At 46.8% G+C, this 27,308-nt stretch overlaps 1 protein-coding gene across 1 annotated transcript in view; it reads left to right on the top strand.

Moving 5' to 3' along the window:
- Positions 1-1,652: 1,652 nt before the first annotated feature.
- Positions 1,653-27,308, top strand: part of TRAP1 (TNF receptor associated protein 1) — a 44,210-nt gene continuing 18,554 nt past the window's right edge. Inside the window, exons 1-4 of the mRNA XM_045542439.1 lie at positions 1,653-1,807; positions 19,312-19,473; positions 20,321-20,403; positions 21,607-21,747. Of these exons, the coding sequence (XP_045398395.1) occupies positions 1,720-1,807; positions 19,312-19,473; positions 20,321-20,403; positions 21,607-21,747 (474 nt within the window). The 5' untranslated portion in view covers positions 1,653-1,719. The remainder of the gene's footprint in view (positions 1,808-19,311; positions 19,474-20,320; positions 20,404-21,606; positions 21,748-27,308) is intronic.

The following is a 27,308-nucleotide window of genomic DNA, read 5'->3' as shown; positions in this document are numbered from 1 at the left end:
GGTTGTGAGGGAAATAAGAAAGGGAGTCAAGTCATGCTTTCTTTTCTGAAGAAGTAGCTAGGGGTGCCTTGCTCCGCCGGCCACGTGCCCAGGTGATGTGAAATGCATATTTCATTCTTCACGTTTCATGAGCTGCAGGGCCTGTGCCTGGGGGAGTTGGCACCTTCAGGGCCAGACGTCAGGGAAAATACCCGACGGTCTGCATTTCCACCTGCTCAAAGCCCTTTCTTCCCACACCCCATTGGACCCACACAAGAACCCTGAAGGCTACAAGCCAAGAGAGGACAGAAGGCTCTGGTTTGTTTGTCTGGAACTTGGTGGGTTTGCCCTTCCACAGGGCCTGGGTCCATCTTGTCTCAGCAGCAGCCCCCTCATCCCTAGCTGAAGCCCAGGTTTCCCTCCCTTTGCCAAATATCTCTTCCCCTTGTTGAAATAAAAGGCCTCTCTAAGGCTCAGATGCCAATGCGTCAGCTCTTACAAAAGAGATGATTTCCCGAATAGGGTGAAAAATGGATGAAATGTGAAGCTGAGACCTCTTGATTCCCCTCAAATTGGGATAGGGCTCTGCCTGGGTGTGGTGAGGGGAACAGAGGCAAGGGTTGGTTATGCAGGGCCTGTGAGGGAGGCAGGAGTTTGGAATTGCTCCTAAGTGTAAGTCGGGGGAAACCACTGGAGGACTAGGAGTGAAGGAATATGATGTGGGTGCTGTGCACCATGGGGGCTGGCAAGAATGGAAGCAGGGGGCCAGTTAGGAGGCTGCCAGCATCGTCCGGGTAAGAGGACTCCTGCTCCTCCATCCAAATCTGCCCACTCTTTTTTCCATTCCCTTTCTCAGTTGCTTAAGCCGGGAACATGGGGGTCATCCTTGACATTTCCACCTGGAAACATTTCTTGACACGCCCTCTCCCAACTCTGTCCAAGCCCCACTGAGGGACACTCTCCGGGCTCCCGTACGTCTTTGCAGCACCTGTCACAAGCTCAAGTAATTCTTGTTTTGTACAATTATTTGACCGTGGCAGCGAATCTTCGGTGCCTCAGAATCATCTGGGAACCCGTCCAAACGCAGCCGTCTGGGCCCCACGCCGGGATTAAGGAGATGCGGGGACATCTGCATTATGAAGTAGCAGCCGGGACTGGAGCAAATGTTAGACGGTCAACTAGACTAACCTCCAGCAGGGCAAGAGAATCGTTTGTGTTGTCGGTTACTGAATTCGCGTTTTGGTCAAGCCTGGACTTCCCTTTCTCCTTCCTTTTAGCTTTTTGGCTTGCCTTAGTTTGCAAGAGACTCGCAGTGGCTTCGACAGCGGGCGGGATTTATAAAGACCGCAGGACGTCAAGCGCTTCTTCCCGAGCGCCGCCTTCCACACCCGTGCGTGGGTACTGACACCCGCCCTATTCTAGGGATGCACAAACAGAGCGGCTGCCGGCTACCGTGGTCCCGAGTCACTGAGACCCCCTGCCCTGGCTCTGCGCGCACTGGCCGTCGCCCTTGACGACGCGACCCAAGGTCACCGAGGTCCCGCCCCCAGGCTCGACTGTCCGCGCGCGGGGCCGGCCCCGCCCACATGGTGGTGCAGGCGGCCGCGAGGCAGCCCGGCGCGCGCTGTGACGTCACCGCGCCGCGCCCGCGGAAGGCCCGCCCGCCGGCCCCGCCCCTCGGCCTGGTCCCGCGGCCCCTCCCCTCCCACGTGGCTGCGCGCGGCGCTCGGGAAGGACGACATGGCGCGTGAGCTGCGGGCGCTTCTGCTGTGGGGCCGCCGCCTGCGGCCTCCGCTGCAGGCACCAATGCTGGTGGCCGCCCCGGGAGGTGAGGGCGGTCGGGCCGGATGGGCAGCAGGCGGGGCGGGCCGTGGAGACAGCAGGGGCGTCCCCGGGGCTCCGAGCCGGTCTCCGCGCTCCGGGGTAGCGGCGGGAGGCGGGGGCGGCACCTGCCTCACGGGCGTGCCGGGGCAGGGCGCGTGGGCTCGCCCCGCTGCTCGGCGGCCCGGCCGGGCGCTGCCGGCCACTTGGCTCCTCGGCGCCCTGACGGAGTCCACGGGGGCGGCGCGAAGGGACTGCGGGCTCGTGCCTCCTGGCGCTGCAGCCCCGCCGGGAGCCAGCGCTTAAAGTCCGGAGGGTGCGTGTGCGTTGGGGAACGGGCTTGCACGAGGGTGATCGTGTGAGCCCCCTGGGTTGTGCTTTTACTCCTCCTCGCCCCCTAAGTGATGCATAAACCGTTCATTCGTCAGTTCGTTTACTGGACGCACGCCTGAGCCAGCAAGGGTTCAGATTCTGGGGACGCGACAGTGAACAAAACCAGCAACGGTCACGGAGCCCTCAGGGAGGCGGTGGAGTCTGGGTTGTTGACCGCTGCATCCCCAGATCCTGGAGTTGGTAGATACTCCCATAAGTGTTTTTTGTTTTTTTTTTCTTAAGGAGAAAATGACCTTAACCTGTGCTTTCCCACTCCCCACTCAAAAGTAACAGCTGTGAACTTTTTGGCGTTCCTTCCGGGCTCAGCACGCTCAGTTACACACACGTAAATGTAAATATACATTATTACCATTTTTGCGTAAAAAAAGGCTAAACCATGTATGCATTGTGCTACAGAATTTTTTTTAGCGCTCCCAGCATTCCTTACACGTCTTTTCACGTCATTGTACACGGGTCTAGGGGCTTTCCAGTGGCTATACAGTATTCTATATTATGAAGATATCATTTGCTTAACATTGTCTTATTAGTAGACACATTAAAGGTTATTTCGGGTTTTTATTTTTATTACAATGCTGCATAGAATGGGCGAGTACTTGGACTCTTTGTGCACACGTGTGGTATTAGACTTACAGAATTAGAGTTTTAGAATTGATGTTTCAGAGCCTGTGCATTTTTGCAATGTCAGCTGATAGTACCAAATTGTGGCCCAAAAAGGATTTTTCAAGCTTTTTTAATTATATCAATTTATATTCCCATTAGTAGGCATCAAGCCTGTCTATTCCATGGTATCTTCTCCAACACTAGATACTATGTTTTCTCAAAACCATTTCTCTGTAAAAGATACTTTGTTTAATTTTCATTTATGTGGATACTAGGAGTAAGAATGTTTTCACTTGTTTAATGGCTGTTTATATATCCTTTTCATATCTTTTATACTTTTGGGGGGGCGGGGCACAGGGTTTCACTCTGTCTCCCTGGGTAGAGTGCAGAGGCATCATCCTAGCTCACAGCAACCTCAAACACCTGGGCTCTAGCGATCCTCCTGCCTCAGCTTCCTGAGTAGCTATCAGTATAGGTGGATGCCACCACACTCAGCTAATTTTTTCTATTTTTGGTAGAGCCAAGGTCTTGCTCTTGCTCAGGCTGGTCTTGAACTTCTGACCTCAAGCAATCCTCCTGCCTCAGCCTCCCAGAGTGTTAGGATTAACAGGAGTGAGCCACCTTTTCCAGCCTCTTTTGTACCTTTTTCTGTTACCTGAGTTTTTAATTTGTTGTAGTCTTTAACCATGGTTTATAAAAATAACATGTATTCACAGATAAGACAACTGTAAGCTTTACTGCTTTATTTATTATTGGTACTTTTAGCCAACATTTTCCTCTTTTGTATTTATTTTCTGTTTTACCAGAGTATACCTTTGTGTTAGTTTTATAGGAAAAGTCTGTGGGTTGTACAGCTTCTAAGCCCAGTATGTCTAAAAAGATTTTTGTTTTGCCCTTGTACTTGTATAGTACTTTGGCTGGGTTTTGCATTCCAAATTAAAATAATTTTCCTTCAGAAAGTGATGCTATTGCTCTGTTGTCTTCTAGTACCATTGTTACAGCAGTCATATAAGTTTGCGTTTTGTTTCTTTTCTTTTGTAGTTAACTTGGTTTTTTTCCCCTTGGAGGTTAAGATTTTTTCCTCATGGTCTAAGATGTCCACAGGTGTTTGTAATTTGTGCTTCGTACCACAGTGTCACTTCCATTTGGAAGATATTTTAATATTCAGCACAGGAACGTTTTAATTTTCTGTTTCTTTATCTTGTTGCCTTAATCATCTCTGTCCTCTCCTCCTGCAACTTCTGCTGCCGTGGTTCAAACATTCCTCTGCTTGAGTCTAAGATGCAGGACCTGTTCTTAGCAGCTTTCCGTGTTGCAGATGCTCTTCATGTTGTCTCCTGTGTGGATAAGTGTGGCGGTCAATTGTTTGGGCGGATTAGGTGATGAGTGAAGAAAACACATGTCTCATACAATAAAGGAGAAAGAATGTGGTTATAGGTAGATCCACCCATTCAGAAAATCCAGAATTCTTGGAAAATCCTCTTTTCTTTGGAAAGTGTTGCCAGATTCTAGCATCTGCTTGGTCTGACATGTAATGTGGGTCACACCTCTGGAGTTCTCTACCTGTGCTGTGCCACCTCAGTTACCCATCAGCTTAGTTCACTTGTTCTTCAAACCTCGCCTCACCCCATCCCCCACCACCAGCCTAGTCACTCGCCCCCGGAGTATCTCTGTGAGTTGTGGGCCAGGGTCTCTGCTGTGGACTTTGTATTTTCATTTTTGCTCATTTCTTAGTCTGTTCAACAAATTCGAAATGCTCCTTGGGTGTTCAAAGATGATGTGACCCTGCCACCTAGGGTCGTACCCGGCTGCTGGGCAGTGTCCTGGGCCGTGCGGGAGGCCTGTGCCCGTACCAGGGCGTGCAGAAACACGTGGTGACCTCTTCGGTTGCCCGCAGTGTGGTCAGTTTCACAGACGAGGGGGTGTTTGGGCTGAGTCTGGAAGGCTCTCTTCATTGGAGGGAGGGGGGCATTCCATGCTGAGAAAACTACAGGTACCAGGGGCTATTTCTGAATAGCTGGTTTGACAAGAGACTGGAAGGAGCGTGCGGAGAGGTGTCGGATGAGGCCAACAGTTGCGGCCTTTGTCTCTGTCAGATGTAAACTTGTGGATGGGAGCCGAGTCCTGTAATCCTCAGGACAGTCACAGAGCCAACCTGGGCCCAGCGTTTGGGGAACTCAGCCACCTGACACTGTGAGGACCTCACACACCAGACTCTCCGCGTGCCCTCAGGACCTGGTGACTGATTCGTTTATCTATGGTGAATCTTAAATTGATTGGTAATTGGGAACCACCAGTATTACAAACACAGAATTCCAACCAGGTGATTCTCTCCCCTGGTAAATGTTCTTCATAGTAGGGATGGCAGAACATGGGTTACCTGGAAAATGTAATGTTAACAGAAATGTGAACTGCCATCAAACCTTTTCGCCAGTGCCCCAGCATGTATCGGAAGTACGGATTTGCCAGTAGACCAGTGAGGCTTCCTCCCGAAGGTGAGGTGCGACCTGGGGAAAGGCAGACTCACGCTTCCAGCGGGTGTGGCGGTGGTCAGGCGGATAGGGCGGTGGGTTGGTCATTTTTTGTGGCCAGGTAACTGCCATGCACCAAAGCCGCCCAGCCCAGTCTCCTGATTGTGGCAGACGCTCTGGTTTTCGTGGTTGAAGTTGCTAGAACATGACTGGCACAGTAGGCCTGGTTGATGCTGGAGTTAATGGCTTGGGCCCCTTCGTTCTCTGTAAGCTGGAGACGTTGCTGGAAACGAGAGTTGTAAGGGTGGGCTGCAGGCACCGGAAGGCTGGAAGAGCTGGTTTCCTGGGTGGTGTAGGGCTCAAGCATCAGTAGGTTTGTTTCATCTTCCCGAAGGAACCTCACCTGGACCCCGCTCCTGAGGGCAGCAGCTGCCTGGCCACAGCCTACCAGTTAGTACTGGATTCTGCGGACTTCCTTCCTTCCTTCCTCTGTTCTCCCTTTGTGTGGAGCCCATGCTATTTAATTTCTACGCCTCTTGTGCTGTAGCCTTCACAGAAATTCAGGTGAATGGTGTTTTCAGGCTGTCCTATTTAAGAGGGAGGGGATAGTACTTGCTGGTCAGATTCTGCTCTGTGAAACAGCTTTTTATATTGCTAAGGTGACGTGGCAGTATAGGTTTAGCGTCCTTAACACCTTTGCTACCTGGGTAAACCATGGTGCTGGGACTTATGTGAAGGCTGAGGAGGGAGGTATGGCCCAGCTGCCCAGGATGTACCAGGTAGGCCTTCGGCTTGGGGTAGGACCCAGGGGGCTGAGCTGTCTGAAAAAGCAAATCAGCCCCAGTGTGGTAGGTTAGCAAAGACCTTGTTAGTTACTGGCGGAGTAGTTGGCCAGAGCTGAGCTGAAAGAGAAATCTCCCCGTGTTCTGCTTTCCCTTGGCGGGAAGAGAAGGAGTGCGGCTTGAGGGAGCGGGGAGTGTCAAGTTGATGAGAAAGCAGTGTGGGAAAATAAACATTTCTCACCTGCCTCAAAATGTCAGTTAAACACCATGTGACAAAGGTGGATTCTATAAAAGGAGACCATTACCGAGGCCAGTGATGCTTGCTTGTCTCAAAATGCTGGCAGGGGTCTTTAAAGCGAATGAAAATGTAGTTAGTTCACACTCAAGTGAAATGCTGTAGGTACAAAGCTAGAGAATGTTCTTAGGTTGCATTTCTCGTGCCCTCAAATATAGCCAGGTAGAATTTTTCTTCAACACCATCCCGCTTAGTCCTATGGAAGCATTGCCTTTTGCGAGGAAGCTGTTTTCCAGGAGGTTTATTTATGGTGCGGCTGGCTATTTCTGCTAAAACCACTAGGAATTACAGACCATGAAAGCCGTAGCTTGGAGACCCGTGTCTACTTGGGTGGCATCTTGCTACCTGCTTTTTAACCAGGTGAGTGCCCACAGATCAGGTAAATTGAAAGCAGGTGTAGCTGAGTCATGGCTTTTAAAAGAATGGCTGTTACTTAGCAGCCATATAATCAAGAAATGTGATTAGAATATAAAGAATTAATTTTGAGATAGCCAAAATAAATAGCAGAAAACAAGACAACAACATTATTAACAAAGTAGAAGGTCTTTACGTACACGTGCAGGTGTATTGATAGAATGAAGTCCCCAAGTGGGAATGCTAGCTTAGAGGGCACATGTATTTGCAGTCTTGGCTGATATGACCTGGTGACCTTCCAGTGGGCTCAGGCCATTTTGCCCTGAGCAGGTCCCCACAGGGTCCCCAGAGGTACTCTCTGAAGGTTGCCCCTGCAAGTACTACTGGACTGTTCTTTTGGCATCTCTCCCTTCTTCTGAGTTAGTGCAGTAACCGTGGTTTGAACTGGAGTGAAATGCAGACTCGGGGCCTTACATCAGCGGGGCTGGGCTGCCGTCACCTGATCCCTGGGGGCTCAGCACCACCTGGTGTACACACCGCTCCCCGGTGGGTGAAGGGGGCCGGTCGCCTGCGGCACCCCATTGCAGTCAGCCTGCTTCCTCTCCGCCTCCACCCTCGAGCCATGCTGTGTTGCTGAGATTCCACGTGGGAACCCCAGCCTGCCTTGGTGACTTCCTTATGTCAGTCCCTGTAGGACTAGAGGCCTACTGTGGGTGCCTGGCCCTCTCAGGGACAGCACCCTGTGCCTAGCAGGCTTTTCAGAGCCCAGTTGTCAGACTGGCTCTTGGGCTGCCACCTGCTCCCGGACTCCCGCACCCTGAGCCTGCCGCTGCAACTGCACGTGGTGCTTTGGCCAGTGCCACCCTGCCCGGCTGCCTGGGCCTGGCCATCTGTGTCCCAGACGTGGCACCGCAGGAGCCCCTCTGCCTAGGCCAGGCTGGGTGTGCATCTGGCAGCAGGTTCACAGAGACCTGGGAGCGAAGCTTGCTTTTCTCTCTTCCTCCTCTGCCTTCTTTCTCTTCCTCCTCTTTCTTTGGGTGAAATGCATCATGTATGTGCAGGTTTAAAAAGAAAACAGTGAGGAACACCCATGTACCTGTTCCCAGTTTAAGAAATAAGAACCGCCGGTGCCCCCACAGCTGCGTGCCCCTCCCTAGCACATCCCCCCCCAGAGGTAACTGCTGACCTGAATTTCCTGGTTTTCATTCCTTTTCTTTACATTTCTCTCTCAGTGTGTAAACATAAATACACACATAGAAACAGTTTGTTGATACAGTGTGTATTCTGCTGGGACTTGCGGTCAGCATTGTGTGTCCTTAGCTTTGTCCTGGCCAGGGCTTTAGTTGATAGTTTTCACTGCCTTCTGTGTTCCCTTGTTTTAATGCACCTGCATTTCTTTATGTACAATCCCTGCTCTAATAAGTACCTGTGTGGAACTGCTGCATCCTTCGATGTGCTCCAGCTCACGCAGTCACGCCGAACCACCTCCTAGGACGAGTCAGCGGCTTTCTCCTCCCGCAGCGGAATTGGAACGTCCCCTTCGCTCCACACACACCGGCACTGTTAAATGGTATCTTGTGTCTGTGTGTGTTTCATTATGAGACATGCACCAGAAAATGCATAAAACACACGTACAGCTCGAGGAAACAGTGTTGTATTTGTAAGCTCTGCCCGTGCCATCGTTCCGGTGTTCCATCACGGGGACATGTGGACAGCAACGTATTTCTCTGTTCTCTTGTTGGTAGGCATTTGGGCTTTTGTAAAGACAGCAACTCTGAACTTGGTTGTGCACGAATCCTGCCTTGTGGGGTGTGTAGTGTGGAAGGGGATTGCTGGGTTTTGAGTATGCATATTTACTAGCAGTGACTGTTTGCCAGAGTGGGACCTAGTTCACGTCCTCACCCCCTGCCACGGGTGAGCACTCCTGCTGCGCCAGTGCTCACTGACACCTGGGTTTTCAGACTTTTTAAAATGTTTGTCAGTGTGATGGCTATGAAAGATGTTTTGCTTGTGATTTTAATTGCATTTTAATTGATTACTAGTGAAGGTGACCATCTTTTTTCCATGGTTTATTTGTCATTTGTTTCCTTTTCCTTGAAATGTTGTTCATGTCTTTTGCCCCAGTTTTTTCTTCTGGGCTGCTTGGCTGTTTCTCACTATGTATTTTTGCATGTGTTATTTATGGGTATTCATCTTTTATCAGTTAATCCTTTGTCAGTAACACATGTTGAGGCCGGGTGGCTCACGCCTGTAGCCCTAGCACTCTGGGAGGCTGAGGCAGGAGGATCACTCGAGGTCAGGAGTTCGAGACCAACCTGAGCAAGAGCGAGACCCCCGTCTCTACTAGAAAATAGAAAGAAATTAGGACAACTAAAAATATACAGAAAAAATAAGCCGGGCATGGTGGTGTGTGCTTGTAAACCGAGCTACTCGGGAGGCTGAGGCAAAAGGATCGCTTGAGCCCTGGAGTTTGAGGTTGCTGTGAGCTAGGCTGACGCCAGGGCACTCCAGGCAGGGTGACAGACCAGGACTATGCCTCAAAAAAAAAAAAAAGATGTTGCAAATATGTTCTCCATTTGTGGAGAACAGTTTACGCTCACCATTTCATTCTCGTTGTGGTGCCTTTTTTTTTTTTTTTTTAAATGAACGGAAGTTCTTAATTTTAATGAAGTCACGTTTATCAATCTTTTCCTTTACGTTTCACCCCAGGGATCTGCAGACTAAAACCAAATCGGCTCCCCGCCTGTCTTTGTTAGTAAAGTTTCTTGGGACAGACTTGCCCATTCTTTCACGTGTTGTTTCCTGCGGCTGTCCTGCTACAGTGGCAGAGTTGAGTAGCTGCAAGAGAGACCACACAACCTGCAAATGTGAAAATATTTACTGTCTGACCCTTTGCAGAAGAGGCCCGCCAACCTCTGGTTTATCCGAAGGTCACAGAGATCATCTACATTTTGTCATAAAAGTTGTTCCCTGATGTGTTTCTACCAAACAGGAGTATGAGCCTATTCTTTGAAGCTTTGCTCTTTTTCTCTTATTGCTGGTAGACTTTCTCATGGGCATAATTTTCCAGGTTAGAAAAGAGAGATGCAAACCAGCTACCATATGCTAATGCTGGACTATAAACAAATTTTGTTTGATCCAAACATTTTAAAAAATTAATTACAACATTTAAAGTTGGGAGAGTTCACATAAATATTTGAGTTTCTTGTTATGGTGTGAGCATATGGTCTCAGCTACTCAGGAGGCTGAGACAGGAGGAGCATCACTTGAGGCCAGGAGTTCGAGGCTGCAGTGAGCTAAGAGCGAGACCCTGTCTCTTCAAAAAAAAAAGTTCTAAGTCTTTAGAACTTGGAAGTAAGTTGTTGGCGGAGCCTTGCCGTATTGTCCAGGCTGGAGTGCAGTGGCTGTTGACAGGTGCGATCACACTGCTGCTACTCACGATTGGTTCTTAATTCAGAGCCTTGATAGTGCCATCTCTTTTGCTGTTATTGTTTTGTATAGTATATCATACCGATTGATTATGTGTTTCACCAACCTGGTATCCTCTGCTTGGTCATGGTGTATTATCATTTTTATATATTGCTGGATTTGATGTGCTGGTATTTTATTAAGAACCTCCGTGCATGTTCATGAGGGATGTTGGTCTATTATTTTTATTGCATATGTGTGATGTCTTAGTCAGGTTTTGATGTTGGGTTATGCTGTCGTCATAAAACTTGTGGGGAAGTATTTCCTCTTTTTCTATTTTCTAAAAATATTTGTGTGAGATTGGTGTTACTTCTTTCTCACGTTTGATAGAATTCACTAGTAAAAATTCTACCCTAGAATTTTATTCATGAAAATATTTTCTTTTAAATTCACTTCCTTTATTAGATATAAAGCAGTTCAGATTTTCTGTTTCATGTACTGTCACTTTGGATAAATTTCATATTTTTTCAAGGAATTTGTCCATTTCATCTATGTTGTCAAATATCTTGGCATAAATTTGTACATAATGTGTTATTATCCTGTTAATGGCTGTCGGATTTATAATGGTAACCCGCCTTCATTCCTGGTACTGGCAACTGGTGTTCTCGCTTTTCGTCTTGACAGGTCTTGCTAGAGGTTTATCAGTTTTGTTCATCTTTTTAAAGAATCAACTTTGGCTTTGTTAACTTTCTCTATTGTTTGCTTTCTATTTCTGCTCTGTTAATTCTTCCTTTCTATGTTATTTGGGTTGTCTTTGTACTTTTCCTTCCCCCCCACCCCCCCACCACCCCGCGCCAGAGACAGGGTCTCACTCTGTCACCCAGGCTATAGCTCACTGCAACCTCAAACTTCTGGGCTCAAGTTATCCTCCTGCCTTGGCCTCCCAAAGTGCCAGGATTATAGGCATGAGCCACTGTGCCTGGGCTGTACTTCTTTTTCTAAGGTGAAACCTTAGTCATGGATTTTAGGCTTCTTTTCTAACATAAGCATTGAAAGCTCTTAACTTTCCTGCTAAGTTCTGTTCTAGATGCATTCTACAAGTTTTAATATATCGTATTTTCATTATCATTCACTTTGAAATATTTTCTAATTTCCTTTGTGATTTCCTCTTTGACCCATGGAGAGTGTATTGTTTAATTTCCAGGTACTTGGTGTTTTCTTAGATATCTTGTTATTGATTTTAATTTAATTGTGTTGCATTGAGAGAGCTTTCTCTATGTAGTCTTTTTAAATTTACTGAGACTTGTTTTATGGGTCAGTCTTTTTTTTTTTTTTTTTTTTTTTTTGAGACAGTCTCACTTTGTTGCCCAGGCTAGAGTGAGTGCCCTGGCGTCAGCCTAGCTCACAGCAACCTCAACCTCAAAATCCTGGGCTTAAGTGATCCTACTGCCTCAGCCTCCTGAGTAGCTGGGACTACAGGCATGCGCCACCATGCCCGGCTAATTTTTTTTTCTATATATATTTTTAGTTGTCCAGATAATTTTTATTTCTATTTTTAGTAGAGACGAGGTCTCGCTCAGGCTGGTCTCAAACTCCTGACCTTGAGCGATCCACCCGCCTCGGCCTCCCAGAGGGCTAGGATTACAGGCGTGAGCCACCGCGCCCGGCCATATGGGTCAGTCTTAGTGAATATACCATGTGCCATTGAAAAGAATGCATTCTTTTCCAGAAGAACTGCATTCTGCAGTTGTCGGGGTATAGTATTCTGTAAATATCTATTAAATTGAAATGTTTCATGCTATAGCTCATATGATCTGTGTCTTGATTTATGAAATAGTTTTTGGTTTGGTTTGGTTCTATCAAATGTTGAGAGAGAGGTGTTAAAAATCTCCAACTATAATTGTAGAATTATTTTTTCTTCTAATTCTTTCAATTTTAACTTCATATATTACTATTTTGAAGCTCTGTTATTAGTCAGATGCACATTTGTGATTAAGTTTTTCTGAAGAATTGTGCCCTTTTTTTTTTTTTTTTTTTGAGACAGAGTCTCACTCTGTTGCCCGGGCTAGAGTGCCATGGCGTCAGCCTAGCTCACAGCAACCTCAAACTCCTGGGCTCAAGCGATCCTCCTGCCTTAGCCTCCCAAGTAGCTGGGACAGGTGTGTGTCACCAGGCCCAGCCAAAATATTTGTCTTTTTGATTCCAGCATCTGGATCTTCTTGGTATTGGTCTCCATTAATTGACTCTTCTCTTGAGCAGGGGTCATGTTTTTTTATTTCTCTGTATGTCAAGTAATTTTTTATTGCATCTTGCACATTGTGGATACTATTTTGTGGAATCTCTGGACTTCGTTACATTCCTCTCAAAAGTTGTTGTATTAAAGTGGGATATTAACTTGGCTGGACTCAAACTGCAAACGCTTTGTCTTAGGTAACAGTTCAATTTTTTTATACTTAAGCCCATATGTGTGCGGTTCAGGGGGTCAGTCAGAAACCTGAGAAAATGTATTTGCAGAATCTGGGGCTCCCTTTCTCTGACTTTCATTTCAGGGATTCTCCCTCACTTTCCACCTTCTACTCTCTCCTCTGGTTCTTTGGGCCAGAGAAGTATACATGGTGTACATTTCCTCTTGCTCAGCCACTCTGTTAAGATGATTATAACCGGCCCTCATTTTGTGCTGTTCCCTCCTTCCAAGTGTCAGCTCTCTTCCAGAGTCTGCCTGCTTTTACTGATCCTCCAGCCTCCATACTCTCTTACTTTGTTGATTTTCCCAGGTTGGTGGTTGTTACCTCTAGGAGGTTTGGTGTAGAGGGTACAACTCAGCTGTGCAGGAAGCTGCACTCTGTGGGCAGAGTGAAATCTACATGTGAAATAGTTCTCCTCTCCATCACACATGGTGAAATTGGAGATTGTCTGACTGGAACGTATAATTCCAGAAAAATAATCGACGTATTTCTCACGGCTGGAAATACTAAGCATGTCTATATCTGAAGTGCATAACCTAAGATACCATTATGAAACAAAACCACAGTGAGAACAGTGACTGATTTATAGGAAAGGTGGGTGATTTTTTAAAAAGCAAAAGAGCATACCCAGTGTGGTTTTACTCATTTGCCTTACTTGGCTGACCCCTGTAGGCAGTTGCTTTTTTAATTCCTGAGAAGTAGTTTAAAATGACCCTGCAGGACCACAGACACCACCTGTTGGCTGTCTGAACGTGCTTCTGCTTGAGCATGGTGATGCTTATATTTATGAAATGTTTTATGTTTGTAAAACAAGCTGCTTTTATATTAGATGCTTTGGCTTACCAAGAAATGAGGATGTTCTTCCCTTCAAAGAGTTTGATACTAAGAAATATAAGCTTGTCTTTGCCCTAACTGGGTAAGGTAAATTACAAATTAATAAAATTAACAGTATAAGAAATACCATAAGCTGGCATATAACTGCAGTTGTAAATGAACAGCAGAGAACAGCATAGAAATAAGTGCTGTGAATTCACAGTAGGGAGAGATTATTGTGAACCACAGGGGACAGGGAGGCCCTTAAAAGAGAGGGCCTCACACGGGTCCTGGAGCAATTCAGATGGAAAGAAGGGTGTGTTTGCAGGTTGGAGGAGCAGCATGAGCACTGCTGCAGTGTGTGGGTGTTGGGGGGATCACATTCAAACTGTCAGTGCTTCCCATTTCGTGTGACCCCAAACCACCCAATAGTTTAACATTAAGATCTTGTAGCTTGACATTGAGGTTTGTGGTTTTTCCTTTAGTGTGTAGGGGAAACATGGACTGTGCAGATAGTGTATTTGGTGTCTGGTTTAGGCAGATTTATTCCACTATTGGTTTATTCTTACAGTCAGTGTAGAACATTCAATGAAATCAAATCTGCTTTTAATAGTGCTGTCAATTAATGTAATCTTGGAATTATGATGCAAAAGTCTTGAAATCCTAGTTAGAAATATGAATTACTTTTTTCCTCCCCCTTTCCCACCTATGAGGTATTATGTATACTTTCATTGTAAACAACATATTAAAACTTTTCAAATGTATTCTGAGTACGAAATGGGAAAAAAACCCAAAAGGACTAGAAAAAATAAAACATGGGGAAATGGTGTTTAATCTTAGAGTAGGGAAGGCCTTAAAAAACAAAAGACTATTTCCTTAATATATAAAAAGCTCTAACAAATCAATAAGAAAAAGATTTAAAATGTAGTAGAAAAAATCATCAGAGTATATCAACAGTCCATTAATGAAAAGGAAATAAGAAATATTTTAAAATATGGAAAAGTGCTCAATCTTGCTCATAATAAGAGAAATGTAAATGAAAACTACAGTGAAAATTTTACCTGACCAATAGGCAAAGAGCCAAGCATTTCATCACAACACCATCTTGGGGTGACATGTTCTCTAGCGCATTGCTGGTGGGAGCGTGAGCCAACACAGTCTCTGTGGAGGGTAATTTAGCGTCTACCACAATTTAAAATATGTAAACTTGGACGTGGCAGTTCCATGTCTAGATGTATGCTTGTACGTAACTGAAGTGGCACATGTACAAGAATATTCCTTAGAATACTGATTTTTATTTTGAAACTTTTAATCTTGAAATAATTGTTTACTGACAGAGGTGTCACAGAAGTAGTCGAGGGCTCCCCTGACGTCCCCTCGTGTGAACACCATGGTCAGGTCTTCTCCATCCTCAGTCTGTGTTTGTCTTTCAGGACCTTGTGAAGAGCACTGGCCGGTTATTTTATAGGGTGCTCCTCAGTTTGGGGTTGGTATTTTCTTGTGATTAGGTAGAGGTGCAAGTGTGGCAGGAAGGCAGCAGAGGGGAGGCTGTTCCTGTCACCGCGTTGGGAGTTGCGCGGCGTCCGTGTGCCTTGGTCCTGACCACGGCGACTGGTGGCTTAATGTGTACCTGCCTCTTCATCCGTGGGAAAGTTACTGCTTTTTTTCTTTAAAAGCAGTGAGTATTTTGAGGGAGATACTTTAAGATTATGTAAATATTCTGTTTCTGGTAAACATCCGTCAGGAATTTATACCTGCCACAATCATTCCTGTGGTGGTTTCCTGGTGGCGATTTTTCTATTTTCCATCATTCCTTATACATTCATTGTAATTCTGTAAGAAAGAGGTGCTTCTTCTCCCATATTTGCATACGGGCCAGTATTTATTTGCTGGGTTATAGTTTACAGTCCATTACTATTATTGTTTATTTTGTTGCTCAGATTGTCCTGGATTCTGCCATTGGAGCCCCTTGGCGTTGGAGCCTGTGTCCTCCTGACACACCCATCCTTTCTGAGCCCTTTGTCACTTTCTAGCACTGCAGGGTGTTCCTGGCTCATTTTGTGTGTTCTCCAAAGAGCTCTGGTTCCTTTTGTTGGAGAATGGTATTCACAAGCCAAGATCCAGTTGCCAGGCAGGGTGACCGGCCTTCCCAGTTTGCCAGGACTCAGGTGTTCCCTGGGACGTGGGACTTTCAAGTACTAAAGCTGGGACGGCTCTTGGACGGTCACTCCCCAGAGCCTCAGAATACTCATTGCTCCTGGGTCTCGTCACTCCTTGGCCCTGTCAGCAGAGCTGGGAAATGTGTGTGTGCCCCTGCGCTCACATCCACGCTTCCACGGTGGTTTCTATAGCCGGTCTGTACGTGTGCAGAAGGTCATGTGGCCACACCGATACTCCCTCTCGGTGCAGCACCACAGGGTGTACCTAGCCCCCTTGTGTGCAACTCCTTTCTCCACCAGCAAGGAGCTTCATTCACTGGCCACTGTATTTGCCTGATCTTAGTATCTACACGAAGCAGTTTCAGACTTGCTAACCCATATGGTGGACACACTAACTCGAGTACAATAATTGTGTACTGTCCTTTGAAGTTAGTTTTACAATATACAGTCAAACACCATTTTTAACCAGGCATGGTGGCTCATGCCTGTAATGCCAGCGCTTTGAGAAGCCAAGGAGGGAGGATCACTTGAGCCCAGGAGTTTGAGACCAGCCTGGGCAACATAGTGAGACCCCTATCTATATAAAAACAATTAGTGGCGCAGAGTGATGCGTACCTATAGTTCCAGCTACTCAGGAGGCTGAGGCAGGAAAATCGCTTGAGACCGGGAGTTTGAGACTGCAGTGAGCTGTGATGACACCACTTCACTCTAGCCTGAGAAAGACCCTGACTCTAAAATATTTTTTAAAAAATGCATTTTCTGAAGTGACTTAGATTGGTTCTTTCTGGGTGGTTATGTTATTTGTAATAGTTATGCACGTTTGCTACTGTTTGTGTTTTCTTTTTGTTCCTGCACACCCTGCTTGGTTTCATTGGTTTACTTTCAGGGTATGAGAAACATTAGCATGGCTCTAAGGGGCTGAGATACACAAAAAGATATACTCAGCCCAGGCACGGTGGCTCATGCCTGTAATCCTGGCACTCTGGGAAGCTGAGGCTGGAGGATTGCTTGAGGTCAGGAGTTTGAGACCAGCCTGAGCAAGAGTGAGACCCTGTCTCTACTAAAAATAGAAAAAATTAGCCGGGCACGGTGGCGTGCACCTCTAGTCCCAGCTACTTGGGAGGCTGAGGCAGGAGGATCACTTGAGCCCAGGAGTTTGAGGTTGCTGGGAGCTAGGCTGATGCCATGGCACTCTAGCCCAGGCAACAGAGCGAGACTGTTATCACCAAAAAAGAGATAGAAATGTCATGTACCTCTCAGCCCTGCTACCCTGTCCCATATCCCTGTTCTTTCCATTCTGTTGACACACACCTGTGGTGGTTTGAATTGTGTCCCCCCAAAAGATGAAGTCCCAACTCCACTACCTGTGAATGTGACCTTATTTGGAAATGAGGTCTTTGTAGATGATCAAGTTAAGATGAGATCATTAGGGTGACCCCTATGCCCATGTGACTGTTTCTTTATAAAATGGGGACATTTAAACACAGACGTGCACAGAGGGAAGATGTCGTGTAGTGAAGACGCACAAGCCAGGCAATGCCTGAGGCTACGGAAGCTGGAGAGAGGCTGGAGCGGATCCTCGCCCGCAGCCTCAAAAGGAACCAACCCTGCCTGCACCTTGATTACGGACCTCTGGCCTCCATAACTTTCTATTGTTTCAAGTCACCCAGTTAGTGGTTCTTTGTTCTAGCAGCTTTAGGAAATGAACACACAGTCTCCTTAGTTTCTGGGTTTTCTTTCCTGTTTCTTTTGCACAAATGAGCAGAAACATGGGTCTTTTCCCTTATCCCCTTCTCTTCCCTGAAGGATAGCATACAATAGATAATTCTTTAGCACTTAGCGGTATTATTATTATTTTTGAGACATGGTCTCGCTCTGTCACCTAGGCTAGAGTATAGTGGCGTCATCATAGCTCGCTGCAGCCTCGAACTCCTGGGCTCAAGTGATCTTCCTGCCTCGGCCTCCCACAGTGCTGGGACTACAGGCCTGAGCCACTGTGCCCACCCAGTAGCTTTATTTTTAATAACAAAAGATTAAAAATAGTTTAAACATCTACCCATTGGGCACTAAGTACTTACCCTTTACCCTGGAATACTGTGTGTTCATTAAAAAGAATAAGCAGTTGTACATGTACTAATACGGAAGGGTCTCTAAGACGTGTTCTTGATTAAAATATTTATGCACAGAAGATGAAATAAACAAGTGTGTGCTGGCCATTAATCAGTCCACTCTCCCCTCCTCCTGGGAGGCCCATTTAGAACAGGTAGTTCATACGCTCATGCTCATGTTGCTATGTCCTGGAGCCGTGCTCCCTGGAGAACTTGAATCCAGACCCCGTCCCGGAGACTGAACTCCGGTGTTACCGCCATGAACATCTTTATTCCAGTCCTTACCGATTTCCTTTCTGAAGTCCTGCAGTACTGTAAGCAGAGGGTCCGCAGCTTCTCTCGTCTCTGAATGTGTACTCAGTGCTGTCCCTGGGAGCAGCAAGGCAGTGTGGCCGCTGGGTTCTGCTGGTGGATGGGTGGCGCCGAGACCTTTCCCTGCTGTGCTCCAAGGGCTGGCTCTGCCTGGGCTGGGACACTGGGTGGGGGCACCGGGACTTCAGCACCTTGGCCTAGTGTGGACTCTTGGTGAAATCCTCTGATACCAAATATTTAATTCTGGAAGAAATGCCCCAGCTTTTTTTTTTTTTAACTGTATGGATAAAGTGAACAGCACAATTAGGTAGGCCTAGAGGATTCAGTATTTATACTGTTTGGAAATTGAATATTTTCTGAATCGGAGTAGATGTTTTTAAGGTATTCTGCACTAAGGTAAAGGCTAACTAGGTTCGTGTTGTTTATAAATCCAGGAATGAGCCTTAAAAATAGGCAAATTTTTATATCTTGTAGGAATGTGGACATTGATATGTTAATTTTTAAGACCTTCAACCTGTTTCTGGACCTTCTACATCACTGCTTCCTACATATCACCAATTTGCAAGGAAGAATAGCACCTGACAGGCAAATGCAGTTCCTTTTTTTTTTTTTTTTTTTTTTTTTTTGAGACAGAGTCTCACTTTGTTGCCCGGGCTAGAATGAGTGCCGTGGTGTCAGCCTAGCTCACAGCAACCTCAAACTCCTGGGCTTAAGCGATCCTCCTGCCTCAGCCTCCCGAGTAGCTGGGACTACAGGCATGCGCCACCATGCCTGGCTAATTTTTTCTATATATATTTTTAGTTGTCCAGATAATTTATTTCTATTTTTAGTAGAGACGAGGTCTCGCTCAGGCTGGTCTCAAACTCCTGACCTTGAGCAATCCACCCGCCTTGGCCTCCCAGAGTGCTAGGATTACAGGCATGAGCCACTGCGCCCGGCCAAATGCGGTTCCTTTAGGTCTGGATGTCCTGGTTGACCGTGACCTTGAAACCGTCACGTAATGAACATCTGACCAGCGCCCCTGCCCTGGCCTGGTGCTCCGTGATCTCACCTGGGGGCGGGTGTGGGGCTTGGCGTTAGAAGGCACCTGCCCACCCCTGCAGCTTTGCCCCTGAGATTCCAGTGAGCCCCAGCATCCTACAATGACATGACCTGTGTGATGGCAGGTTGCCAAAACCACACCGTGACGCAGCGGTAGCTATGTGACGTTCAGTCACTTGTCATTTCTCTTTTGAGCAACAGCCTGAGGTAGAGGAATCCCCACGGCTGGACAGACTAGTTGTGAGGAGAGTGTGATACTCTGTCCGATGTCTTCCTAATGCTCGTTCTTTCTGCATGCTTGTCCTTTCAGGAAAACCGGTTCTGTGTCCTCGGAGGACCGCAGTGCAGTTCGGGAGCCCCAGGCGAAGCCCGGCCTGGCGCGTGGGTGCCGCGCAGCCGTACAGCACGCAGGCGGCGGAGGACAAGGCGGAGGCCCTGCACTCCATCATAAGCAGCACCGAGACCGTGCGGGGTAGTGTGTTCGGCCCCAGCGTCTGTCTCGGTTCATTGCTGGCTTGTGAGGGGCAGTTTCTCTGAGGTGGAGGTGTTGCCTGAGGGAGCCGCCTGCTCGCCCGCAGGGCTTGGAAGGTCCTGGTGGCAGGGAGCGTTGCCCCGAGTCACGTAGCCTCTGTGTCTGTCCCGGCGAGGGCCTCCCGCTTTATCCCGGGCGTGCTGCCCCCTCTGGTGGTCGCCCGTGAATTCGCCATGTGGCACCTTCTCCGGTGGTTCCCGGCACATCTGCTAACAATCAGGGGGCTGGATGCAAGCTCGTGTGGGCCCGGCTTGTGGGGCACTGAATCCTCCAGTCGTCCTCCTGCTTCCCCCGGGAGGACAGAAGAGCAGCCTTCAGAGCCCGTCCCCGAAGTGGTTCCGTTTCTGGCTTCTAAGTGAGGCGACAAGAACAGAATCTTTGAAGTTGAGTTAAGAGAAATGAGGTTTTCTTGTTATTTTGCTTTTTGAATAAAAAATGTGGAAACCGCTTTTTTGAAGAACACAGTCCGGGGTCTAGTGAGAGCCAGCCCATTCTCGTGCCCACATACTTAGGGAAGTCCACCTTCAGGGTCCCCCAGAGGTGACCCGAGGTGCGTCTGGCCTTAGCAGAGGGAGTGTTCGTGCACCCCGGAGAGAGGAGCCGCTCGATTTGTTCTGCCCCTGAGACCTCCGTACCTGATCTCTGTCGCCTTCTTTCTTTTTGTTCGTTCTTTTAAAAAAATGTTTAAAACGCATAAGCTTAAACATTCTTTTGAATGTTACGTAGCATGTTCTTCCACAGAAATAGAAACTGAATTTTATTGGCCGCGTCTGTGATTCATTACTAGGTTCCGTTTCCAAACACGAGTTCCAGGCTGAGACAAAGAAACTTTTGGACATTGTTGCCCGTTCCTTGTACTCAGAGAAAGAGGTACGCTACCTGCTACTCGCTGCCGGTGCTAGCAGGGTTTCTTTTGGCAAAACTAATGTTATGCCATTCTGGGGAAATGCCAGACAGTGTATTAGCTGTGAGAATGCATCAAACTTTGGACAGGTCCCCACCTTAAGCATCCAGTGAGACTGTTTTCTACCAAAATCTGTTTTGGGTTTTGTGGATAAGTGTATCCAGATGATTCTTTGGGCCAGATGGACTCTGGGAATTAATTGAATTTTGCCAGTAATTGCAGAAGTCTCCAAATACTGGTGTGGAGTTCCGCTGAGATCCAATTCTGCAGAGCTGTCGAAGTACCTGAGGCCCCTGTGTTTCCCCCTTGTCTTGTGTGACTACTGCAGGTCTAGTTGGGGGCATCAGTGGCTGGAGGAAGAAGGTTCCCTGGTCCTGTGTGTGTAGAGCAGGGAGGGTTACATGGAGCTTTCTGAGGCAATTAAAACTCAGAGGTGATAGGACATGGAAAACTGGAGAAAATCAGACCATCGTCATTTACATGCTGATTATTGCTAGAATGCAAAGGAGAATTCTGAAGAAGAGTAAAGCAGGGAGTTCAGAGAGACTTTTCAGGAAGTATTTCCAGGTGTTGTGCTGTTATGTGCTGTATTCCTGGATCCCAATGCCTTGCGTTGGGGAGGTCACCCACCTACTCCCACCTGGGTGCCATCACTCACTTTAACTAGAAGCTCTGTTTGAGGTCGAGGAGCTTTTCAGGTCCTGAGAGGACAGTTGGGGTTGAGCCCTGTGGCCCTTTTTTCTCCAAGATCTGGTGGGTCTGGTGTTTGCTGGTCCCTACGAGGTGAAGCGAAGCCGGTGAGTCTGTTTCCGCCGAGGAGGAGAAACAGATGTCTGGTGTGTGTTGTTATCCCTGTGCCAGAGCTGAGAAGGAGTGTTCCCTCAAGGGTTCTTGTTAAAGTTTGAGTTAACAAATGGACACAACTTGAGGCTTGATGGAACATCCTGAAGGGGAAGAGTGGTAGCTTACTAGGTAAAGCGCTGTGGGGAGACGTGATGCACCATTAGTAACTTTGTGACGTGCCCAGAGGAATTGCCTTTGACTAAAGTGGAGAATCTTGATGTTTAGAGAGCTTGAGTGTTCCATGGCAATTCTTGCACTTTAACAGTTGTTGCAGATGCAGAGTCCGGCTCCTTTGTCCTCCATTCCTCTCGTTTCTGCTCCTGCAGGTGTTTATACGGGAGCTGATCTCCAATGCTAGCGATGCTTTGGAAAAGCTGCGTCATAGGCTGGTGTCTGATGGCCAGACACTGCCAGAAATGGAGATTCACTTGCAGACCGACTCCGAGAAAGGCACCATCACGATCCAGGTATGGCCTCTGGTGTGCAGGTGTGTGGCAGTCCAGGGCTCGCAGAGGAGACGGCACCTGCCTTCTAGCTACGTCTCTAGGCTCCCGCTGATGTGCTGTGTTTACTGTTAGGAGGGCTCTGGTTTTAATTTACTGCTAAAATCACACTCATTCATTATAGAAAATTTGGAAAACAGGTGAGCAGAAAAGAAAATTAAAATCACTATCATCCAAAGATAACTGCTAGTAACGTTTTAGCACATGTCAATATGTAAGGTTTGGTGTGTGCAGTTAACATTGCTAAACATATTTTTAATGTGCTCGTTTCATGTTTTTAAACTGTGCTTCCCCATTATAACACAGACGAAGCAGCACTTGTGGTTGCTGTTGTGAGAATTTTAAGGTCAAAAAGTTAGAAAGGCAAAGGGGTTTCGTGAGGCAGTGGCCCTGGGGGACTTTGTGTTCCCGAGACAGCTGCCTGGGGACGGACCTTCCATCCCAGGGTCTCCGTGTAACCGTGGGGCTGGCACAGGCCCAGGTGGGTCTCAGCATCCCTTTCTGGAACGCCGCTCATTCCTAAGGCCATGCCAGATGGATGAATGTACGTGAATGAGTGGATGGTCGATGATCACCGTTTTAGTTAAAGGAAGGCTTTGTGGGGTTTCGGCTTTATGTATTCCCTCTTGGGGAAAGAATTAGAGTCCAGGCTGAGCCACCTTGGTGCGTGCAAGCTGCTCGTCACCAGGATTGGGTGGGGCGTGGGTTTCTTTCCTTCGCCTCTCCCTGAGCTGGCCAGTGGCAGGGCGGGGCAGGGGGCTGGGATATGTGAAGGGGCCTCCTGCACTTCCCTGCTATTTACAGCCTGGGGTCCTTGGAGTGAGCTGAGGATGGATGTGTTGGGGGCAGGGGCAGTGGGGATGTAACTTGTGGTCCCTGAGCAGAGAGGTTTGTCATGTGCCATTACTTCCTGGGATTGTTTATGTTCTACAAAGGATTTTTGTTTGCTTTTGTCTTTTGTCGTCTTTTTTTGTAAAAAAAAAAAAAAAAAAAAAAAAGAACAGTTCTAGATTCCCAGAAAATATGAGCGATAATACAAAGAGTTCTGATACACCCCTGACACTCAGTTTCCCCTAACACCTGACGTGGGTGGTCCGTTGTTACAATTAATTAACCGATATTGATACATTATTCTCATGTAAAGTTTTGCTAAAGGCGGGGCTTTTGTGGGGCTCAGGTATTGTGCCATTCTCTCTCCTGTGCTGACACTTCAGCTTCATTGCTTTTCGTTATTTTTAGGGGATTCTTTAGGGAATAAAATAATGTAGCCTTACTTTATCACTGTCTGGCTTGATTTGATATTTACCACCTCATTTATAATGTAAGAATCTTGCAACGGTATCATTCTAGTGACAAAACCCTTTTTTCCCTTTGATGTCAAATATTTTGCATACACACCTGTCGTAAACCCTCGAAGATTCCTTTCAAAATCTTACATGGTGCATTGGCTGTCAGCAAGTGATCTCTGCCAGTATCGGAAATATCTGTACTTCAACTTTATTTTATTTTATTTTATTTTTTCTTTTTTTAAAAAGATTTATTTATTAAAATTTAATTTCTTTTTTCTTTTTTTGTTTTTTTCTTTTTTTTTTTTTGCTAGGTCTCCAGCTAGAATATTTATTTTATTTTTCAGCAGATTTAAAATTTAAAGGCAGTACAAAGAGTTGCCATGTACTGCACACCCAGTCCTTTATGACTAAAGTCTTATGTTAGGTTAGTATGTTACGTTGGCTATAGTTAATGAACCAGGATTCATGTGTTTTTCCTTATTTTTATTTTTATTTTTTGAGGCAGTATCTTTCTGTCGCCCGGGCTAGAGTGCAGTGGCGTCATCATAGCTCACAGCAACCTCAAACTTCTGGGCTCAAGCGATCCTCCTGCCTCAGTCTCCCAGAGTACTGGGACTATCGGCGGGAGCCACTGTACCCGGCCTGTGTGTTCTTAACCGGAGCTGTTCAGGTTTCCCCATGTCCCTCTGATACCCCTTTTCTGCCCCAGGATCCCACATGACAGTCATCACGTTTCCTTAGGCTCCTTGTGACTGTCTCAGACTGTCCATGTCTTTGGTGGCCTAGGCAGCTTGGAGGACTGGCCAGATGTGTTGTCGGATGCCCTCACTGGGGTTTGTCTGGTGTTTTTCTCATGATTAGACCCTGGGGTGTTGGCTTTGGGAGGAGGAGGGCAGAGGTGAGGACCCTTCTCATCCCATCCTGTCCAGGTCTGCGCTGTCACATGCCTCGGCACAGTAGTGTTGACCCTGACCACGGGCTGAGGTCACGCTGAGGAGGGTCAGGGACTTATTGGCGCACTTTTGCTCTGTGCGTTTCCCTTCGCTTTCCGCCTTTTCCTTGAGAAGGGCTGGACCGTGGTGGAAGCTTGCGGAGTCCGTTTATTTTATTTTGCAAAAACAGAAGTTGAAAAGACTAATAGGGTGAACGCTCAGGTAACCATCATCCAAGTTAAGACATAGAACACTCTGGAACCTTCAGCCCCAGCTGCCCCTCCTTAGTCACAGTCCTTCCCAGCACCCCCTTCTACCTGGAAATTAGCTGTTAATCTAACTTTTGAGACAATTGTCTCCTTCCTTTTCTTCATAATTTTGCCATCTGGGTTTGTATCTGAATAGTATGTTGGTTCATTTTGCCCATTATAATGAGGGGGTCACAGAGGATGTATTTTCTGTGCTTTGCTTCTCTTGTTCAGTTATTGCAGTTTGGATTGCTATGTAGTATGCTGTTGTATAAATATGTCATAATTTATCTAATCTGCACATTTGGATTATTTCTACTTTTCCACAATTACAAGTGATGTTCCAATAAGCATTTGTGTAAGTTGCTCCTAATGTTCAAGGGTGGGAGTTTCTGTCGGACCCCTACCCGGGAGTAGAGTTACCAGACGGCAGGGTTTGAGCAGGGAGTGCTCTGCCGCAGGGCATCGCTGACGTGTGCTCCCTGAGGCTGTCATGGTGCACTCTTGTTCCGCCCCATCCTCACCCACACTTGGTGTCACCAGACTTGTCCTTTTGGCCATGGCGGTGTGCCAGTGATGGCGGACCCCTCTGCTTGTGGTCTGCATTTCCTGGGTTACAGATGTGGGTAAGCATTTTTCATTTTGCTTCCTGCCTCTACTGAGTGAGCTCTGCTTACCTGCTCAGGATGTTGCTGTCAGGTATTGGAGCACATGAATGACATGTGTCTGCTGTAGACAAGCCCGTGTCCTGCTCTGGCACAGAGGGCCATTGGTCACCCCTGCTGCAGCCACCCCATTATGAACCTACCTGGCATTTGGAGGCCTCCTAAGTCGGGGTTCCCCTTGCAGCAACAGAGCCTGACCCCACCTCTCCACCACTTTCACTATGACTTTTCCCAGTTCTTCTCTGTCTGCTTTCAAGATGCAGGCACGCATTGCTTAACGATGGAGGTATGTTCTGAGAAAGGCATCAGGTGATGTCATGGTTGCGCGAACATCGCAGAGTGCGCTCACACAAACCTCAGTGTGGCCTGTTGTGCCCAGGCTAGGCTGTTGCTCCAGGGCTTCCCACCTGGACGGCGTGTTACTGCACTGAACGCTGCAGGCAGCTGTAACATGATGGGAAGTTTTTGTGTATCGAAAATACCTAAATATAGAAAGGGTACAGTAAAAATACAGGATAAAAGACAAAAAATGGTGCACCTGTATAGGGCGTGTACCAGGAATGGAGCTTGCAGGGCTGGGAGTTGCTCTGGGTGAGCGAGTGGAGAGGGAGTGTGAAGGCCTCTGACGGTGCTGTGCTCCACTGCAGCCTTCATCTGCAAATACTCCGCACTTCGGCTGCAGTGAATTTTAAAAAATATATTTTTCTTTCTTCAATAATAAATTAACCTTAGCTTACTGTAACTTGTTTACTTTATAAACTTTTAACTTTTTGTGACGTTTTGACTCTATAATAACATTTAGCTTAAAACACAAACACATTGTACAGCTGGACAAAAGTATTTTCTTGCTTTATGTACTTTTTCTGTAGTTTTTTTTTTTTTTTTTTAAGAGATGAGGTCTTGCTGTGTCAGCCAGGCTGGAGTGCAGTGGCCTGATCATAGCTCACTGCAACCTTGAACTCCTGGCCTCAAGTGATCCTCCTGCCTCAGCCTCCCAAATTGCTAGGATTACAGGCATCAGCCACTGTGCCCAGCCTTTTCATCCTCTTAGGAGTAAGGTGTGTGTGTGTGTGTGCATGCATGTGGGTGTGCACGTGTGTGGAATCCTCCCTGTTGGTCACTGTCTCTTGTTTGCTCATTCTCTCTGGTCTGTGTGTGTGCCTTTCTTTGTTGTTGTTGTTTTTAAGTAAGCTTTATCAAGGTGTGACTTACATATAACAAAATTCACCCCGTTCGATGAGTTTTGACCAGTGCATACACCCATGTGGCCCCCATTCAATCATGATGCCAGCCCCGGTGTTCTCTTGGGTCCCTTTGCAATCAGTTCCTTCCCCCATTCCCAACCCATAGCAACCACTGATCTGCTTTCTGTCACCATAGTTTTGTTTTTTTCTAGAATTTCATATCTGTAGAATTATGCAGTGCATAGTCTTGTAAGTCTGGTTGCTTCTACCCAGCACCGAGCTTTGCGATTGACCCACACTGTTGCCTGCACCGGGGGTCATTCCTTTTGTTACTGCCAGGTGTTCTGTGCGGCTTCACCACGTTTGCCCATTCAGCCCCTGGTGCGCATTGGGTTGTTTCCAGTGGGAATGTTAGGGATGAAGCTTCTGCCGAACCACTGAGTTCAAGTCTTTGTGGGGGATATAGGTTTTCATCTCTCTGGGGCAAATACCTAGGAGTAGGATTTACTCCTAAATACCTGGGAGTAAAGTGGGTGTCTCTTTAACTTTATAAGAAACTGAGGAATGTTTCCTAAGTGGGTGTCCGTTTTGCATTGCTACCAGCAATGTATGAGAATTCCAGTTGCTGCTGATCCTTGGCAATACTTGGTATTGTCAGACTTTTTAATTTTAGCCATTCTAGTGGGTGTGCAGTAGCTTCTCATTGTGGCTTTAATTTGCATTTCCCTAATGATTAGTGGTGTGGAGCATCTTTTCATGTGCTTATCAGCCATGTGGCGAAATGTCTATTCAGATCTTTTGCTCATTTTTAATCAAGTTGTTTGCATTCTTATTATTGAATTGTAAGAGGTCTGTATATATTCTAGATAAGTCCTTATCAGATACACATTGTGCACATACTTTCTCCCAGTCTGTGGCTTGCCTTTTTATTGTCTTGGTGGTATCTTTTGAAGAGCAAAATTTTTTAATTTTAGTGAAGTAAATTTTATCTGTTCTTTCTTATATGCTTCATTCTTTTACTGATCTGTCTCGAAATCTTTGTATATCCCGGAGTCATAAAAATTTTCCCCTGTGCTTTCTCTTATAGTTTTATCTCTCATATCTATGATCCATTTCAAGTTAGTTTTCTGTATGGTGTGAGTAGGGGTTAAGATTTATGTTTTGCATATGGCTACCCAGTTGTTTCAGCACCATCTGTTTAAAAACT

The sequence above is a fragment of the Lemur catta genome, chromosome 2 (assembly GCF_020740605.2).
Source record: "Lemur catta isolate mLemCat1 chromosome 2, mLemCat1.pri, whole genome shotgun sequence".
Classification (NCBI taxonomy): Eukaryota; Metazoa; Chordata; class Mammalia; order Primates; family Lemuridae; genus Lemur; species Lemur catta.
The sequence above is the reverse complement of the archived record's forward strand: the minus strand, read 5'-3'. Positions and strand labels throughout refer to the sequence as shown.